At 34.7% G+C, this 17,991-nt stretch overlaps 3 protein-coding genes across 7 annotated transcripts in view; all 3 read left to right on the forward strand.

Moving 5' to 3' along the window:
• The window catches only part of Vps8 (vacuolar protein sorting 8), a 38,640-nt gene extending 36,762 nt beyond the window's left edge, over positions 1–1,878 (forward strand). Inside the window, exon 39 of the mRNA XM_080154630.1 lies at positions 141–1,878. Coding sequence (XP_080010756.1) covers positions 141–238 — 98 coding nt within the window. The 3' untranslated portion in view covers positions 239–1,878. The remainder of the gene's footprint in view (positions 1–140) is intronic.
• Positions 1,868–8,404, forward strand: LOC145314643 (uncharacterized). 5 transcript variants are annotated; one of them, XR_013877831.1, is made up of 7 exons: positions 1,868–1,987; positions 2,456–2,562; positions 3,997–4,197; positions 4,616–4,678; positions 5,536–5,612; positions 5,993–7,011; positions 7,136–8,404. XR_013877831.1 is itself a non-coding variant. In XM_080154635.1 (6 exons), exons 1-6 carry the CDS (start codon positions 1,927–1,929, stop codon positions 6,597–6,599), a joined length of 1,116 nt encoding a protein of 371 aa, XP_080010761.1. In that variant the 5' UTR covers positions 1,868–1,926; the 3' UTR covers positions 6,600–8,404. The 5 variants fall into 5 exon arrangements, 4 of the variants coding, with proteins under 4 accessions (XP_080010761.1, XP_080010764.1, XP_080010763.1 ...); XM_080154635.1 differs by having other exon boundaries at positions 5,993–8,404; XM_080154638.1 differs by lacking the exons at positions 1,868–1,987; positions 2,456–2,562 and adding an exon at positions 2,748–2,838 and having other exon boundaries at positions 5,993–8,404.
• Positions 8,395–17,991, forward strand: part of waw (Translation factor waclaw) — a 30,051-nt gene continuing 20,454 nt past the window's right edge. The window contains exons 1-9 of the mRNA XM_080154631.1: positions 8,395–8,469; positions 8,843–8,973; positions 9,415–9,505; positions 10,160–10,280; positions 11,279–11,318; positions 12,084–12,236; positions 12,531–12,631; positions 13,197–13,295; positions 14,011–14,072. Of these exons, the coding sequence (XP_080010757.1) occupies positions 8,425–8,469; positions 8,843–8,973; positions 9,415–9,505; positions 10,160–10,280; positions 11,279–11,318; positions 12,084–12,236; positions 12,531–12,631; positions 13,197–13,295; positions 14,011–14,072 (843 nt within the window). The 5' untranslated portion in view covers positions 8,395–8,424. The remainder of the gene's footprint in view (positions 8,470–8,842; positions 8,974–9,414; positions 9,506–10,159; positions 10,281–11,278; positions 11,319–12,083; positions 12,237–12,530; positions 12,632–13,196; positions 13,296–14,010; positions 14,073–17,991) is intronic.

Below are 17,991 nucleotides of genomic sequence, written 5' to 3' on the forward strand. Positions count from 1 at the left end.
AAGTTCTAAGCAGACTATTCAAAAGAATTTGTTTATGGATTTTTTGGGATTTATTTTTTTGGGAAATATTCCCAGAAGCTTTCAGGGGCTATTTATACTTAGTGATCTTAATCATGCATGTAAACAAAATATCTTGAATTAGGAATTTGAAAAAGAAGAAGGTTTCGAAGGCAGAGGACTTTTAGATTCTGACGGCTTTAAACTCAAGCTAAGACCTCCAAATTGTACAGACAGCTAGATTATTACCAATGTTAAGTGGGTCAACTAGACTTTTTAGTTATGTGTATGTAATATAAGGTTGAAATTTTAGGAAACTGAAGCTTAATATTGTCTTCCTGACAATTTTATGTAAGCGTAATAAAGTGGTATATATAAAAAGTGTTCTTCAAAGCACTTTTTTGCGCACCTCCATATTATGTTGATATTTTACAATCAAACATTAGTATTTTATACTTATACTGAAAATGTTTTAAAAATCAAATACTCTTATAATTAAAGCTGCTTTAAAAATTTGCAATTATTCTTTTTTCTTTTAGTTTAAATTGATTTATTTATTATGTTTAGGGATGGATATTGCACCTTAAAAAACAAGTATCAATCTGTTTAGAATGGGGCCAACTGTTAGATCATATCAAGGACGCCTAGGCTTTTTTTAGAAGTGGGTAAGTTAAAGGGTTTCAACGGTTTGAGGGAGTAAACTAATATATTTTTAAAATTTTGAGGGGGGTAAATTGTTTGGTTCCAAAGTTTGAGGGGGATAAAAACTCCTTTAACTGCCCCGCCTTGGGGGTCTTCGGTTAAAATTGTTCTTTTTTTTATAAATTTTTTTAGATAATAAACTATTAGACAAGTGGAAAAGTTTTCTTTAGGTGCAATATCTCTGTCCTTAATTATTTAGTTTGAATTATTTTGTGATACACGTCTGTGATTTTATTTATTCCTAGATTTATTTTTGGTTCAGGTTATTTCTTTGTAGCCTGACTTTTTAAGAGATGTTCATAGATACCTTTATTAGATTAGAAGTGAAGCTCAGGTAGGGATGAGACATTGGGCTGTTTATAACAATAGTCCCCAAAGTTTTGGAATAAGTTTTCTTTTTTCGTTGTTATAACAACTTTGGGGTCTTTTGTTTGAGTGTCCAAACGTTTCAACCACTAATTGTACTCTACAGAAGGGTTATTTTTATGTTTCATCTTTGGGGATGTACATCAATGATCGGCAATTGCATTGTCCCTTTGGATCCCTTTTATTGGTTGGTTCATTAAGTTGAAGGTCAAAACGTTTCAACCACTAATTGTAATCTACAGACATTTTATAGGTTATGAAAATTCTTGCTCTTAATCTTATGTTTATGAGTGTCTCTTAATCAGGTAAACAGGGATGGGCCAATAGAAGATAAATTAATATGACATTTACAATACAATTTTTACATATTTAAAGCTCCAGATTATATGTCTCCCAATGTCCCATCTCTGTTTCCTTACTTTCAACTACTGTTAAATTGCATTCCTTATAAACGTAACCAGTTCATTTTCATGTATTTTAATAATAAGTAATATTCAGGATTGGAAAATATGTTCAAAGCGTATAAAAAATGAAAGTTGTAGATAAAAATTATTGTTTTATAAAGAAAACATTAAAAAATTGAAATAGTGTTCAGCCAATGATTTTTTATTTAAAGTTAAAAAAAACTTGTATTGAACCCCTTACATGATTTGTATATCCTGCAATGATTTTACAGACAGTTAAAAGCCAATGTTGGCAATTCAAAGCTCTGTTTAGAAAAATATTTTCCAATCCTTGTTTAAATTATTAGAAATTGTATTTATATTAATTTAATAATTATGATCAAAGTAATCCTGTGATTGTATTTCCAGAGAGAGGTGAACCAGTAATATACTTCTTAGAAATAAATTTATAACAAGAATGGCGGGGTCAAGCGGGACGCAGCCACATGTGGAACACTCAGATTTCCAGACAGAAGACGGTAAGGTTATCCTCCTATTATTATTATATATAAATATTAAAGTTGTAAAGTCATTTATTTTCTAGTTTAAAATTTCAATAATTACAGAACCGATTGAGTTCTTCAATTTAGGGAAGCTTTATGTAGGTCTCTTATGATTTAAAGTAGTTTATCTTATCTGGAGCTTAAGACCGATTAAGTTCTCTCCTTTATGGAAGGTTCACAAAGATTCTGGGTCTGGTCTAGACAACTGTATTTAAAGATTGATTGGGATTGCTTGCAGAGCCTTATATGAAAGGGTCGAAGCCTCTAGGGATTTTTACATTGTTATAAAGATGATTGTATAGAATAATAATTCTTTGAAAAGGCTGTACCAAGTATTGTCAGTTTTTTAGAGACCTTTCAACTGGTATTATAGTTACCCCAAATCACTGTTTGATTGTAATTGTAATTTCCACGGAAAATATTTTTAATTAACTTTATTTTTAGATGAAAGCAAAGATAGTTCTACCATTGAATGTGCCATATGTCTTCAACCATCCCTCTTCCCAGTGAAGCTTCCTTGTACTCATATCTTCTGTTTTCTATGTGTTAAGGTAACAATATTATATATTAAAGTAGTTGGATGTATGTGTGTCTGTATGTTCAGTAAGATTTGTGCTATTTGTCTTTAACAATCCCTCTTCCCTGTCAAGCTTCCTTGTACTCATATCTTCTGCTTTCTATGTGTTAAGGTAACAATATTATATATTAAAGTAGTTGGATGTATGTGTGTCTGTATGTTCAGTAAGATTTGTGCTATTTGTCTTTAACAATCCCTCTTCCCTGTCAAGCTTCCTTGTACTCATATCTTCTGCTTTCTATGTGTTAAGGTAACAATCTTATATATTATAGTAGTTGGATGTATGTGTGTCTGTGTGTTCTGTAAGATTTGTGCTATTTGTCTTTAACAATCCCTATTCCCTGTGAAGCTTCCTTGTACTCATATCTTCTGCTTTCTATGTGTTAAGGTAACAATATTATATATTATAAAGTAGTTGGATGTATGAATGTCTGTGTGTTAAGTAAGATTTGTGCTATTTGTCTTTAACAATCCCTCTTCCCAGTGAAGCTTCCTTGTACTCATATCTTCTGCTTTCTATGTGTTAAGGTAACAATCTTATATATTAAAGTAGTTTGATGTATGTGTGTCTGTGTGTTAAAGTAAGATTTGTGCTATTTGTCTTCAACCATCCCTCTTCCCTGTCAAGCTTTCTTCTATTCATATCTTCTGTTTTCTATGTGTTAAGGTAACAATAATATATGATAAAGTAGTTGGATGTATGTGTGTCTATGTGTTTAGTAAGATTTGTGCTATTTGTATTTAACCATTCCTATTCCCTGTCAAGCTTCCTTGTACTCATATCTTCTGCTTTCTATGTGTTAAGGTAACAATCTTATATATTAAAGTAGTTGGATGTATGTGTGTCTGTGTGTTAAGTAAGATTTGTGCTATTTTTGTCTTTAACAATCCCTATTCCCTTTCAAGCTTCCTTGTTCTCATATCTGTTGTTTTCTATGTGTTAAGGTAATAATCTTTATTATATTAAAGTAGTTGGATGTATGTGTGTCTTTGTGTTAAGTAAGATTTGTGCCATTTGTCTTTAACAATCCCTCTTCCCTGTTAAGCTTTCTTGTACTCATATCTTTTGAATCTTTGTGTTAAGGTATTTGTTTTTTAATCTTTATATTAAAGTAACAGGATGTCTGTGTGTTTGTGTATCTGTGTGGTGTGTCTGTACCGAAGGATCTCGCTAACCGCTGAACCGAACGGGTTCTCCTTAACAAGATAGTTTCTCATAGTTCCCAGCATATAACTATTTCTTGGGGAATGGGACACCCCCCCCCCCCAAAAAAAAAAAATTTCACTTTTGACATTTTAAGGTTTTAAATATTGTGTAAATAAAAGGCTATTTTATCGATCATTTTAATCTCAGTTTTCGGTCTTTTAATTACTTTAATAGGTAATTTTGAATTAAATCTTATTTTAGGGTATTACATTACAGTCTAAACGATGTGCCATGTGTCGACAAGAAATACCAGATGATTACATATTCAACCCTGTCCTAGTGAACCCCCTGAAGGAGGGGGAGGGCAAGGCCTTGGAGGGACTCATGGAGGGCGGCACAGGGGCTGAGGGTGGGGGTGGTGTGGAGGGAGGGGAGGTGGAGGAGTTTATGTGGTTCTATAAGGTAGTCATACAGTACAGTACATTATATTTATTGTAACAAGTTACAAGCGGCAAAAAAACGTGAAGTTTCCCTATAATAGAGAACTCAATCGGTTTAGTGATAAGATCTTAAGAAAGTTGGGTATATTGGCCTTGCCCTTTCACTTACTTTTATACAGTACATTATTAAAGCTAAAGCATAATTCTGAGGTGAATTCTTTTGCCCCATTAAATCAGTTTGCCCCACTAAAATTTTAGTGAGGCAAAATTATCCCCTCTAAATTTTTAGTTTGCCTCACTGATTTTAGTGGGGCAAAAGTTTTTTAAGAATTCATCTCAGTATTTTTTTGACGAAGTTTTTCTGTTTTTAAGATTAAATTTTAAAAAATGGCATATTCTTTTACATATATATAAGTATTGTATGACTATTATCCCTGCAGGGTCGCAACGGCTGGTGGCAGTATGATCTCAGAACTAGCAAAGAAATTGAAAATCATCACAAGGTGACATTTTATAAGTTTGTTTTTGTTTTGTTGACTAAAGTAATATTTATTGGATAAGACAATGGACAATAAATACATAAGAACACATTCCTAAATATGATAAAATATTTCAGAAGAAGAAAGTTATTGGTTGAAAACCTTTGGATTCTACCTACTACTAATTTAGAACCAACCAATTAAATTGTATTAAATTTCCCAAAGTTTTTGTTAACTATATACATCAAAACAAATAGAAAGATTAAGACAGTTTTAACTGTTGATGGATATATTATTACTTGGATGTTACACCAGATTTTTATTTTCTCTAATAATGAAAAACTCGTAGCTGGCTAAAATAATGATTCCACCCCATGTACCCAATCCCACCTCCTCCTACTGGGTAAAGGAACTGACCAATAAGCAGGGTTTCGGATCCGCATTGTATGCGGATCCGGATCCTCAAAATTTGATCAGTACGGATCCGGATCCGGTTCCGGATCCTTGACAATAAAAATAAAATCACCAAATTTTTCAGAAAAATTTTATTCTTTAATTCGAAGTCAAAAATACTTTTAATTTTCAAGTCTCAACCTAAACCTTAAAGATTGGCTCTCATCAAGAGAATGTCTGGGATTTTATATAAATTTAGGTAGATTTTTCCATTTTTTCCGCATTTTTTTGAGTCCAAGGATCCGGATCCGCATTTTTTTGCGGATACGGATCCGGATCCTTGGACTCAAAAATATGCGGATCCTTGCGGATCCGGATCCGAAACCCTGCCAATAAATGATGTCCATGCTAGCAACCTAAAATGACGATGTTTTTTCCCTGTCATAATATCCATGTATATTCTAAATCTTCTATTACTTTTTTTTTAGAATGGGGATAGAAGATGTGAAATGTTGATAGCTGGATATCTTTACGTCATAGACTTTGAATACATGCTTCAATACAGGTAAATTAATCCTGACTAGTGGAAGCTTCTCAGAAAAGCAAGCAGAAGAGCCTAATAGGTCAAACAATTGCAGAGATCTCTTTCTTTTGAAATACAGTCTAAAAATAACATTGTATGTAAAATAGACTTTACTGAAATTTAAACATAAAGCCAGAATTTAAAGGAAGATTTTGTATCCATAACTAAATTATATACAACCACTCGTTTGATTGTATTACCTTTTACTGAAAGTCCTATCTGCTGAATATAAAGGAGTATCATTTTATTATAGACCAAGATTATTTCTACTCTTACAATCAATTTTACTAGTGATAAAAAAGGAAATCTGATTTGACAGAGACTCGAACCTCTTACTGTCTTCTACATTTTTTAATTTTCAGGCGTAATGACCCAAGTCGGCGGCGCCAGGTGAAACGTGACAAAGCCACCCAACCAAAGAAAGGTGTGGCAGGACTTAGAATTGGAGGAAACTGTGATAATGAGAATACAAATGATGATGACAATAGTGATATTACAAGAGATTCTAATCTGTCAGCTGATTCCAGTGTTACAACAGAGGATTCCACACCTAGAACAGCTGATTTATCACAAAGATCAGCTGATTTATCACCTAGTACAGCTGATACCACGATACGATCAGCTGATATTATTCACAGAATAGCTGATTTTTCCCAGATCTCAGCAGATTCACCTAGAAGATCTCAATCTGACCGTCTGCGAGTCGGAGCAACAAGCCAAAATCAACCAATAAGAGGCCAGGAAAGTTCCCGCGCACAAAACCAACCAATAAGAAACCAGGAAATTTCCTCAGGTGAAAATCAACCAATCAACGGACGGGAAAGTGATCAAGATGCCCGTGGGTCACTAACAAGTCAGATTAGGACTGTCAGTGATCAGCTGAGATCTGTTGTCAATGATCTGATAAACCTTGAACTTGATGAGGGAGAGGTGAATGAAGGGACTGACAGCGAAGATGAAAATTATTGAATTACAAGCTAGGATAGAATGATAGGATAATGAAGGGTTAATTTACCACCCTTTCACCACACATTTAGAATACTTCATATGTAATTGGTAGCTTTTAAAGTTTAAATATTAGATAAATTACTCTAGGTACATTATTTTTGTATTTTTCATTTCATCCCATAGCTATATAGAAATTTTCATAAACATTATTATTTTAACGCAGATATGTAACATAAAGAAATACTGTTTTGCCTCCACCTTTCCGTAGTTCAAATATAGCATTCCTAGTCTATTCTTTTTGTAGAAAACATGTTTTAAAAACTTTACCTGACTTGAATGGTAGAAATTTTAAAAAATTTTCAATTTATGATCTTTAAATACTCTTACCTATAGATAGATACATTCAGAGCTGGATCTTTAAATCATTTTAGTGGTGAGCCAGAACGGGGTGAGCCAACTTTCAACCAATGAGAGCACAGCATTTTATGAAATGCCGCGCTGTGATTGGCTGAAATTCGGCTCACCCCGATCTTGCTCACCACTAAAATGATTTAAAGATCCAGCTCAGGACTTTTAGGACATTATGTATAAAAATTGTAATTTTTAATGTGCCCAAAAGTTGTATTTCGATTTTTATCTTCGACGTTATATCTACCTAAAAACGCTTTTAGATAAAAGGAAAGTAATCTTTTAGAATACTATAAAGTTTAAATCATAGAAATAGATTTAACATTGATATTTCCAGTATGGCTTCGAAACCGATTATTACCCGGTGGATTGGAACCGGTTCTCAGCCATACTGAAAATCATATATAGCATCGAATTACAGACAATTTTTCACTAATATTAAAATAAAATTCATAAGATTAATACCAGTTTTGTTAGCCCGAGCCGTTGTTCCTCTTGGGTCTAACAAAACTGGTTTTGATCTTATTTTTTTTTATTTTAATTTCTACGGAAAGCTGTCTATAAAACGATTTGATAAATAACTATTATAAAAATTAAAATAAGCTCAAATTTAGTACCAAATTGTAAAAAAATAACTTTTATTTTGTGATATATTATTTGTTAGATAGATAGATTTTAGTCTTTATTTATTTATTGTGATAGTTTTTAATTTATTTACAGTAGACTAGAATTATTTATAAGTCATAGTTTTTTTTTAGCTAAACAAGGATGACAACATCTTCGAGAAGCGTGAAAATTTTAAGTACTATAGAAATAGAAATAGTTTGAATTGTATAAAAATCGTATTAGGGTAGCGAGATATTTTCTTTATTACATCTAAATTATGCCCATGTAATGTTATATTTTAGCAGCTGCGCCCCTAGTATCCAGGTGGCTTAAAACCACCCCTAAGCTTGAATTTAAAAGTAGAATAGCCTAAAAACCATCACGGGACCTATAGGAAGATTCCCTAAAAAGACAACTCAATCAGTTCAGTAGTTATTGATATCTTAAGCTTTAGACAAAAATGCCTTACTACTTTATATAATAGGTTTAGTGTAATATTACTTTACCCACATCAGCAAGTATAAGAATTTAGTTATGTGAACATTTAATGTTAAGTACCTACCTAGTTAATATTGATCATTTTTATGAATAAGTAACTTGATCGAACAACCAAAAGATTCTTATTAAATAATAAGGATAGCGAATAGTACATTTTCTTATTAGAAAACCTTTTTGTAAATTTACATGGTTGTAATAGACAATTATAGAGTGTCTTTTAAAAATATATTAAATCTTTAGAAATATATAATAAATAAATTAGAAACCCTTAATTGTAATTTTTCTTATTTAATGATTTAAATAATATTTTCAGATTAATGAATATGAAATCATAATGTTAATATCAATAAAAAGATTGCTTCAAAGCTCTGCTTTGCAGGTTTGTATAATGTACTGTACACTGTACACATTAAACATAAAAAAATAAAAAATAGAGGACTTATTCAATTTTCCAATTTCCAAACTTAATTTTTATTAATATTTATTTACTGACTTACATCTATCCTTATGTGAAATTACCAAAATGTTTCTCTGTCTGGCTTATGTATGTATCGAAAGATCTCTCTAATATCTGAACCGTTATGGTTATTCTAGAGGAGGGAACCTAGAAATAATCAACTATCACCTCTAACAAAAATTCCTAGTTTTAGCAAGATTTTAGATTGAAAAGAGGGTTAGGGAAGGGGTTGACCTAAATCCTCTCATTAAAATTCTCGATTGACAAAACAAAAACTATCTTAGTCCAATTCTAGGCACCAAAATGCTACAGATTAAGCATACGTCAGCTGTCTGACAAAGCAGCAGGAGCTGGAGGTGGTGGTGGTGCCCCAATTAGGGATGTAGACTTGCAAACTTTTCCACCTGAGAAGATAAGAAATTTTAGGCAGGAGAACGTATTATAAGGTTTAAAAATGTTGCACCAGATTTCATTTGCATGCACTATAATAAAGAGATAATCCCAACTGGCTAAAATAAAACACCCCACCCACCCTCTTTACTCTGTCCCCTCCTCTTCTACTGGATGAACGAAATGACCGATAAATAAGGTCTATATTAGCAACCTTAACTTGACGACAATTTTTTCCCCTGTAAATATATATCCACGTATTATAAATCCATTCTTATAACATACATGAAAACATTGATTTCATCTCTGATTGTAATATTTTCCCCGTTTATTCAGGAGTGTTTTAATATGTATTGGATAGGTACCTATTTCCCTACCAAGTTGAATTTTTCACTCTTACAAACTCATCTTTTCCCCTCCAATTTATAAAGTAAAACTAGGTAAAACCTCATTTTTTACACGTTCATATACTGACAGTATTGTTGCCCACGTTGACCACGGGAAATCTACTCTAGCCGACAGAATTCTAGAATTATCAGGAGCTATAGATAAATCTATGCTTAATAAAGTAAGTATGGCAGGTTTTTACCTATTTTAAAACAAAGTAGTCTAAGGAAACGAGCGGATATTAAAGATCCTAGGCAATTAATTGTTTAAAAACACCCCAGGTCCAATAGAAATTAAATCAATTTATTTTCTTACTGGAAATAGATAAAAAGACAACTAAAATATAAATTTCGGCTTATTACCTGATAAGCAGTATTTAAGCTACCATAATTGCCACCAAGATAAATGTGTATGAAGCTCTTTTAAGACAGTTTTCTTGCAAAACAATAAAATGAATATTTAGCATATAGAAAAGACATATATATTGTCCAATATTTGATAAAAAAGAAGAATGAAAACATATATAAGTAGCGAAGAACAAAAGAATCATTTATTGACAAACGGCCGGACAAAGTAAGTTATAGAGCAGATGTAAAGCGGCCATAAAAGTTATTATTAAATAAAAGGTAATCATGAAACCTTTATATAATAGGTATCTTTACAAAAAAAAATCGGCAATCTACCTTAAATAGCAGCCGAGAAACTCACATTTCCTCCATTTCCGTTACGGACTGATGGACAACGTGAACGATAGAATAGCTTTGCTACTGAAAAAATATTTTTTTTCTCAAGAAATATAGGCATGAATAATAGTTATTAGTGAATATTATTTCAGCAAGTACTGGATAAGCTACAAGTGGAACGAGAACGAGGTATAACCGTGAAAGCGCAAACAGTTTCAGTGCTGTATACTTATCAGGGGGAACAATATATTCTTAATCTTATAGACACTCCAGGTAATTATCCTATTATATAAAGTATTTAGTAAGTTTTTTTTGTCTGAAGCTTAAGATCTCATTAACTTATTGTTTTTTTTCTATTTCAGGTAAGCTTCACATAGGTCCCATGATGGTTTTAGGATATTTCCTTTTCAGATTTAAGTCTTTGGATGGTTTCTATCTATTATTACAGAAGTATCTAGTTGTTAAGGGTCCAGCCGCTAAAAGTAGAAGCAAAAGGGGGGAGGCGGATGTGCCACTTTTTGAAACAAAAAGTAAAACGTGCATGATCTCAGCCCTTAAAAGAGTTATAACTCAAAACTTCGGCACAGCAATTGCTTTTGTTGAGAAGAATATGGAACTGTGAAGAAACGGCGGGGGAACCGCCGCTCCCGCCGAATTTTTTTGTCTTTTTTCGCCAAATTAGACAGTTCTCAATCATCTAAAAAAAATTGCAAGTGTAAAATCTTACAAGTGTCAAGTGAAAATATAAGCGAAATTTTTGTGAAAAAAAAAGTTTATCTCAGATGATTGAAAATTGTCTATTATGGCGAGAAAAGGCAAAAAAATTCGGCGGGAAACGGCAGTTTTTGGGGGGATTCAATATTGTTCACCACAAAAGCAACTGCTGTGCAGAATTTTAGAGCTGTAACTCTTTTATGGACTGAAATCATGCACGTTTTACTTTTGGTTTCAAAAAGTGGCACATCCGCCTCCCCCCTTTCAAATTTTTGTGCCTACTGTTTCAATTTGTTTTGTATAGGTCTGTTTGTATTATATTTTTTTCTTTACGAACGCCCCCCCCCCCTCTCCTTTAAAAATTTTGGAAGTAAATATTACTAGCCCCATCCCTTCAGGGTACTATACCTGCGAGGCTTTTTTAATCCTTACTTAACTAACCTAAATAAGCATAAATGATTCGTTTGTGGTCCAGATTCAATATGAGGGAAACTGCCACTTAAAAAATGTTCTCTAATCATATTTAACTTATTCTAATATAAAATTAATTTCTTTAGGACATGTAGATTTTAGTTATGAAGTTACTCGTTCATTAAGGTAAAATTTTTCATCGATTTGTTATTTAAACCACTAACTCATTTTAACTTTAGTCCATTATCTTCAATTTATTTTCTATTTATATGAAAGTTATTTAGGTTTATATGAATATATTCCCCTTTTTCTTTTTCTATTTTCCAATTAGTTGATATTTGATTTTAACAATGGCGTGCACAGTGATCCAACAGTTTTTTTTTTAACTTTTAGAGGATTAAAAAAAGGGTAGTTATTTTTTCCTTAAATCTAGTTTTAAATCTAGTTTTAAAATAAATAAAATAAAACTATATAAACAATATACCTATGTAAATATTCGTATCATATAATTGTGTTTTAATATGTTGACTGAAATAAATATTTTGATTTTTTTTTTTGATTTTGAAGGGAGTGCTGATACCCCCTTGTATAGGCCACTGGTTATAAATATAGAAAGATTCATAAGCTCAATTTTAATTATAGATTTCTTACGTATTTAAGTTTACTGTTTTGTTTTATTTAAAACTTGCTGCTACGCCCCTAGAGGCCTCTAGAAGCCTTTGAGGTAGTTGAAGTTTTGAAAACAAAAAGCTTCGGCACCCTTGAAGTCCAGTAAGCCATACAGGTACCCTACCCCAAAATAAAATAGTTATAAACTTTTCCAGGAGCTACATGGTTAAGTAGAACCATATCGGTTCAGCGGTTAATGAGATCCTTTGGTACTAACAGACACAGACAGATCCTGTTACTTTATTATAAGGATTATAAGTTCTGAACATAATCGTATTTCAGAGCTTGCCAAGGAGTGCTACTACTAGTGGATGCAAACCAGGGCGTGCAGGCACAAACTGTTTCCAACTTTTACCTGGCATTTGCTAACAATTTAGAGATTATACCTGTCATTAATAAGATTGATCTACCCAACGCAGATCCTGAGCGAGTAAAGTAAGTGTTTGTTAATATTTAAAACGGGCAGGGAGGGTACATTGGACCATAAATTATAATGGTACCCAAAGTTTTATAAACTTGATTTCTCTTAAATTGGCTTAAAAATTTAGTTACCTTTTAAAATCTTAAGCATTTGGTACACCAATAATTTTCCAGCTACTATGCATTATGGAAGGTAAATTAGGTTTCTAGTAAATAGAAATAGCACAATACCTTGTATTATGAAAGTTTTAATTTTAATTTATTTATCTTCCTTTGTGTCTCTTTTTAATATAATTATTATACATTTAGAGAGCAGCTGTACTCCCTATTTGAGATAGACCCAGAGAAAGTACAATCTATATCAGCCAAACTCGGGACTGGGGTTTCTAGCCTTCTGGATACTGTAGTCAAGGAATTTTATCCAATTAGTTGTTTTGTTGTGTAGAATAGGGGTGATATAAAACCTTAGTTTAGTAAAAGCTAAAATGGATCTATAATTTAAACGTTTCTTGCAGTACAAGAATCGGATTCTATTTTCCAGTATGACTCCGAACAGATTCATTTCCGATGGATTAAAACTAGTTCTAGAGCTAGGTATACTTTAAAGACCCCTTTGTATCAGGACTAACAAAACAGTAATAAATCCTAAAATTTACCTTTTCGAAGGGAAGTTCATTACGAGACAACGCCTTTTAAGGTGCGTTTCGTCGTATTTTCACATTAGTTTTTATATGTTATTTTAGGTTAAGTTAGATTAAGTGATTGCCCCGCAAGGTTGGTAAATTGGCCTCTCAGGGTTAGAGCCTTACGCAGGTGCTACAAATAGGGGAAAACTACTGTGAAAATACGACGAAACGCCGCGCCTCCTAAATTGAAAGAGAAATCATAATTCCACCTGCGGGGCTCTCCTAACCTTCACTCAACCTATCCTAACCTAAACCTCAATATAATAATTTTTAATTGGATAAAACTACCAGGAAATACCTCCGCCCCCCACCAAATCTCGCGAAGAAACATTACAATTGTTTTTATTTGACAGCTGGTTTGATAGATACAAGGGGGCTGTCAATATGGGTAAGATGGATAGATAGATAGATGGATAGGTGGATAGATAGATAGATGGATAGGTTGATAGATAGATATATAGGTGGATAGATAGATAGATAGGTGGATGGATAGATAGATAGATGGATGGATAGATAGATAGATGGATGGATAGATAGATAGATAGATAGGTGGATAGATAGATAGAAAAATTTGATAGATACAAGGGTGCTGTCAATATGGGTAAGTTTTGTCATAATATTTAATGCGTAGCAACTTTTGTAATTGATTGTTGTCCGTCCATTTATTAAACAGCAATTAATGACTATTGGTCCTAAAAAGATAAAATAAAACTATTGTCGCTTGAAATGGTTACAATAGAAGGTGGGAAATTTAATGGAAGATAAATTTGTGTTATTACCTTTTTATTGGGGTGCTGCCACTTTTACCACTAGCAAAAGTCAGCCACTGTGTTTTTGACAAAAATTGGGAGTTTTTGTCAATTTCGTTTTAAGCAGAATTTTTGGCTATATTTTTTGGCAAAAATAGCCTAAAACCATTCCAAGGCATAAATCGAAAACTGAAACAGCCTAAATCATCCCGGGACCTATCTAAAGAGGAATCTGATCGGTTCAGTATCTATTGAAATTTTAACCTTCACACAAAAACCTTACTACTTTATAATAGGATTTTATCTACACTACAGTTATCGAGCTATGAAATCTTGTAACTTTGATATTTTTAGTTCAAGTCCACCAAGGAGTTCTAACACAGAAAAGTCAAATTGTTTCTTGTAAAACAAATAAGGTAATTGTAAATTAATTACCTATACTTTAAGAAGCGCAGCGACTCTTTTTTTGGTATTGCCTGCATGTGGTTATTTTAAAATTTACAATATTATAAGATAAAGGGGGATGTGGAAAATAATCATTTGGGCAGGGGGGGGGGGGTTTACTCGAGAACCCTTAGAGCTAGAGGGAGCTAATTTTGGATATAAGCTTCTATGGGGCCAAAGTTACTTTTAAAATTATCGTCGACCCCCCACCCCCCCCCCCAATTTTTTTTTTTTTGGGGGGGGGGCGGGTGGATTATACTATGGGATGTTTCTCATAAACGACTTGAGATAAATGGAGCAAACCTTGGGATACAAGTTTTGTAGGCCTATATTTGATATTAGAATTATCGTTGACCACCCACCCACCCCAAAACCCCTAATTTGGGGGGGGGGGGAGGGGCGGGTGAATTATACTATAGGGTGTTTCTCATAAACGACTTGAGATATATGGAGCAAACCTTAGGATACAAGTTTTGTAGGCCTATATTTGATTTTAGAATTATCGTTGACCACCCACCCACCCCAAAACCCCTAATTTGGGGGGGGGGGGGTGAAATATACTATAGGGTGTTTCTCATAAATGACTTGAGATAAATGGAGCAAACCTTAGGATACAAGTTTTGTAGGCCTATATTTGATTTTATAATTATCGATGACCACCCACTCACCCCCAAACCCCTAATTTTTTTTTGGAGGGGGGGCGGGTGGATTATACTATAGGGTGTTTCTCATAAACGACTTGCAGCAATTTTATTTTGGGTGCTACTCCCTTAGTTTTAGAGATAATTGGATGAAATCTTTTGGGCTGGGTCACTAATTACCCCAACTATTGGTATCTTTAAAAAAACGGCTGCGAGACCGCCGCTCCCGCCGCCCGCCGCCATTTACCGCCGCCACTAAAAAAAAAATTTTTATTGCATTTCTCGCCGAATTAGGCAATTTGGAATCATTTGAGACCATGTTATTTTTTTCAAAAATTTTTCACCTTACAAGCAACCCTGCGGGGGATTTAGTCATTTTTTTCAAATTCTCAAAAAAAAATAACATGGTCTCAAATGATTCCAAATTGCCTAATTCGGCGAGAAATGCAATAAAAATTTTTTTTTTGATGGCGGCTGTAAACGGCGGCGGGCGGCGGGAGCGGCGGTCCCGCCGCCGTTTTTTTAAAAAGATACCAATAGTTGGGGTAATTAGTGACCCAGCCCAAAAGATTTCATCCAATTATCTCTAAAACTAAGGGAGTAGCACCCAAAATAAAATTGCTGGTATGTCGTGTGATAAGTCACCACATTTCCCCCCCCCCCCCTTTACTTACAATTTTGTTTCGACTTTTATTTTGGGTGCCACTCCCTTAGTTTTAGAGATAATTGGATGAAATCTTTTGGGCTGGGTCACTAATTACCCCAACTATTGGTATCTTTAAAAAAAACGGCAGCAGGACCGCCGCTCCCGCCGCCCGTCGCCATTTACCGCCGCCACCAAAAAATTTTTTTTATTGCATTTCTCGCCGAATTAGGCAATTTGGAATCATTTGAGACCATGTTATTTTTTTCAAAAATTTTTCGCCTTCCAAGCAACCCTGCGGGGGATTTAGTCATTTTTTTCAAATTCTCAAAAAAAAACATGGTCTCAAATGATTCCAAATTGCCTAATTCGGCGAGAAATGCAATAAAAAATTTTTTTTTGATGGCGGCAGTAAACGGCGGCGGGAAGCGGGAGCGGCGGTCCCGCCGCCGTTTTTTTTTAAAAGATACCAATAGTTGGGGTAATTAGTGACCCAGCCCAAAAGATTTCATCCAATTATCTCTAAAACTAAGGGAGTAGCACCCAAAATAAAATTGCTGGTATGTCGTGTGATAAGTCACCACATTTCCCCCCCCCCCCTTTACTTACAATTTTGTTTCGACTTTTATTTTGGGTGCCACTCCCTTAGTTTTAGAGATAATTGGATGAAATCTTTTGGGCTGGGTCACTAATCACCCCAACTATTGGTATCTTTAAAAAAAACGGCAGCAGGACCGCCGCTCCCGCCGCCCGTCGCCATTTACCGCCGCCACCAAAAAAATTTTTTTATTGCATTTCTCGCCGAATTAGGCAATTTGGAATCATTTGAGACCATGTTATTTTTTTCAAAAATTTTTCGCCTTACAAGCAACCCTGCGGGGGATTTAGTCATTTTTTTCAAATTCTCAAAAAAAAAACATGGTCTCAAATGATTCCAAATTGCCTAATTCGGCGAGAAATGCAATAACAAAATTTTTTTGATGGCGGCTGTAAACGGCGGCGGGCGGCGGGAGCGGCGGTCCCACCGCCGTTTTCTTTTAAAGATACCAATAGTTGGGGTAATTAGTGACCCAGCCCAAAAGATTTCATCCAATTATCTCTAAAACTAAGGGAGCAGCACCCAAAATAAAAGTCGAAACAAAATTGTAAGTAAATTGGGGGGGGGGGGGAAATGTGGTGACTCGTCACTCAACATACCAGCAATTTTATTTTGGGTGCTACTCCCTTAGTTTTAGAGATAATTGGATGAAATCTTTTGGGCTGGGTCACTAATTACCCCAACTATTGGTATCTTTAAAAAAAACGGCAGCAGAACCGCCGCTCCAGCCGCCCGCCGCCATTTACCGCCGCCACCAAAAAAATTTTTTTTTTATTGCATTTCTCGCCGAATTAAGCAATTTGGAATCATTTGAGACCATGTTATTTTTTTAAAAAATTTTTCACCTTACAAGCAACCCTGCGGTCCCGCCGCCGTTTTTTTTAAAAGATACCAATAGTTGGGGTAATTAGTGACCCAGCCCAAAAGATTTCATCCAATTATCTCAAGGGGGGGCCTAATTCGGCGAGAAATGCAATAAAAATTTTTTTTTTTGATGGCGGCTGTAAACGGCGGCGGGCGGCGGGAGCGGCGGTCCCGCCGCCGTTTTTTTTAAAAGATACCAATAGTTGGGGTAATTAGTGACCCAGCCCAAAAGATTTCATCCAATTATCTCTAAAACTAAGGGAGTAGCACCCAAAATAAAAGTCGAAACAAAATTGTAAGTAAATTGGGGGGGGAAATGTGGTGACTCGTCACACGACATACCAGCAATTTTATTTTGGGTGCTACTCCCTTAGTTTTAGAGATAATTGGATGAAATCTTTTGGGCTGGGTCACTAATTACCCCAACTATTGGTATCTTTAAAAAAAACGGCAGCAGGACCGCCGCTCCCGCCGCCCGCCGCCATTTACCTCCGCCACCAAAAAAAAATTTTTTTTATTGCATTTCTCGCCGAATTAGGCAATTTGGAATCATTTGAGACCATGTTATTTTTTTCAAAATTTTTCACCTTACAAGCAACCCTGCGGTCCCGCCGCCGTTTTTTTTAAAAGATACCAATAGTTGGGGTAATTAGTGACCCAGCCCAAAAGATTTCATCCAATTATCTCAAGGGGGGGCCTAATTCAGCGAGAAATGCAATAAAAAAAATTTTTTTTGATGGCGGCCGTTAACGGCGGCGGGCGGCGGGAGCGGTGGTCCCCTGCAGGGTTGCTTGTAAGGCGAAAAATTTTTGAAAAAAATAACATGGTCTCAAATGATTCCAAATTGCCTAATTCAGCGAGAAATGCCATAAAAAAATTTTTTTGGTGGCGGCGGTAAACGGCGACGGGCGGCGGGAGCGGCGGTCCCGCCGCCGTTTTTTTTAAAGATACCAATAGTTGGGGTAATTAGTGACCCAGCCCAAAAGATTTCATCCAATTATCTCTAAAACTAAGGGAGTAGCACCCAAAATAAAATTGCTGGTATGTCGTGTGATGAGTCACCACATTTCCCCCCCCAATTTACTTACAATTTTGTTTCGACTTTTATTTTGGGTGCCACTCCCTTAGTTTTAGAGATAATTAGA

The sequence above is a fragment of the Acartia tonsa genome, chromosome 3 (assembly GCF_053477335.1).
Source record: "Acartia tonsa isolate MP-2025a chromosome 3, ASM5347733v1, whole genome shotgun sequence".
In the NCBI taxonomy this organism is placed as follows: Eukaryota; Metazoa; Arthropoda; class Copepoda; order Calanoida; family Acartiidae; genus Acartia; species Acartia tonsa.

Bases quoted from the DNA above. Each gene is read 5' to 3' on its own strand.
- LOC145314643 (XM_080154635.1), top strand. From the start codon at position 1,927: ATGGCGGGGTCAAGCGGGACGCAGCCACATGTGGAACACTCAGATTTC. The intron at 4,198-4,615 runs GTAGTCATACAG...TTATCCCTGCAG, and splicing joins AGTTTATGTGGTTCTATAAG to GGTCGCAACGGCTGGTGGCA. The intron at 4,679-5,535 runs GTGACATTTTAT...CTTTTTTTTTAG, and splicing joins AAATTGAAAATCATCACAAG to AATGGGGATAGAAGATGTGA.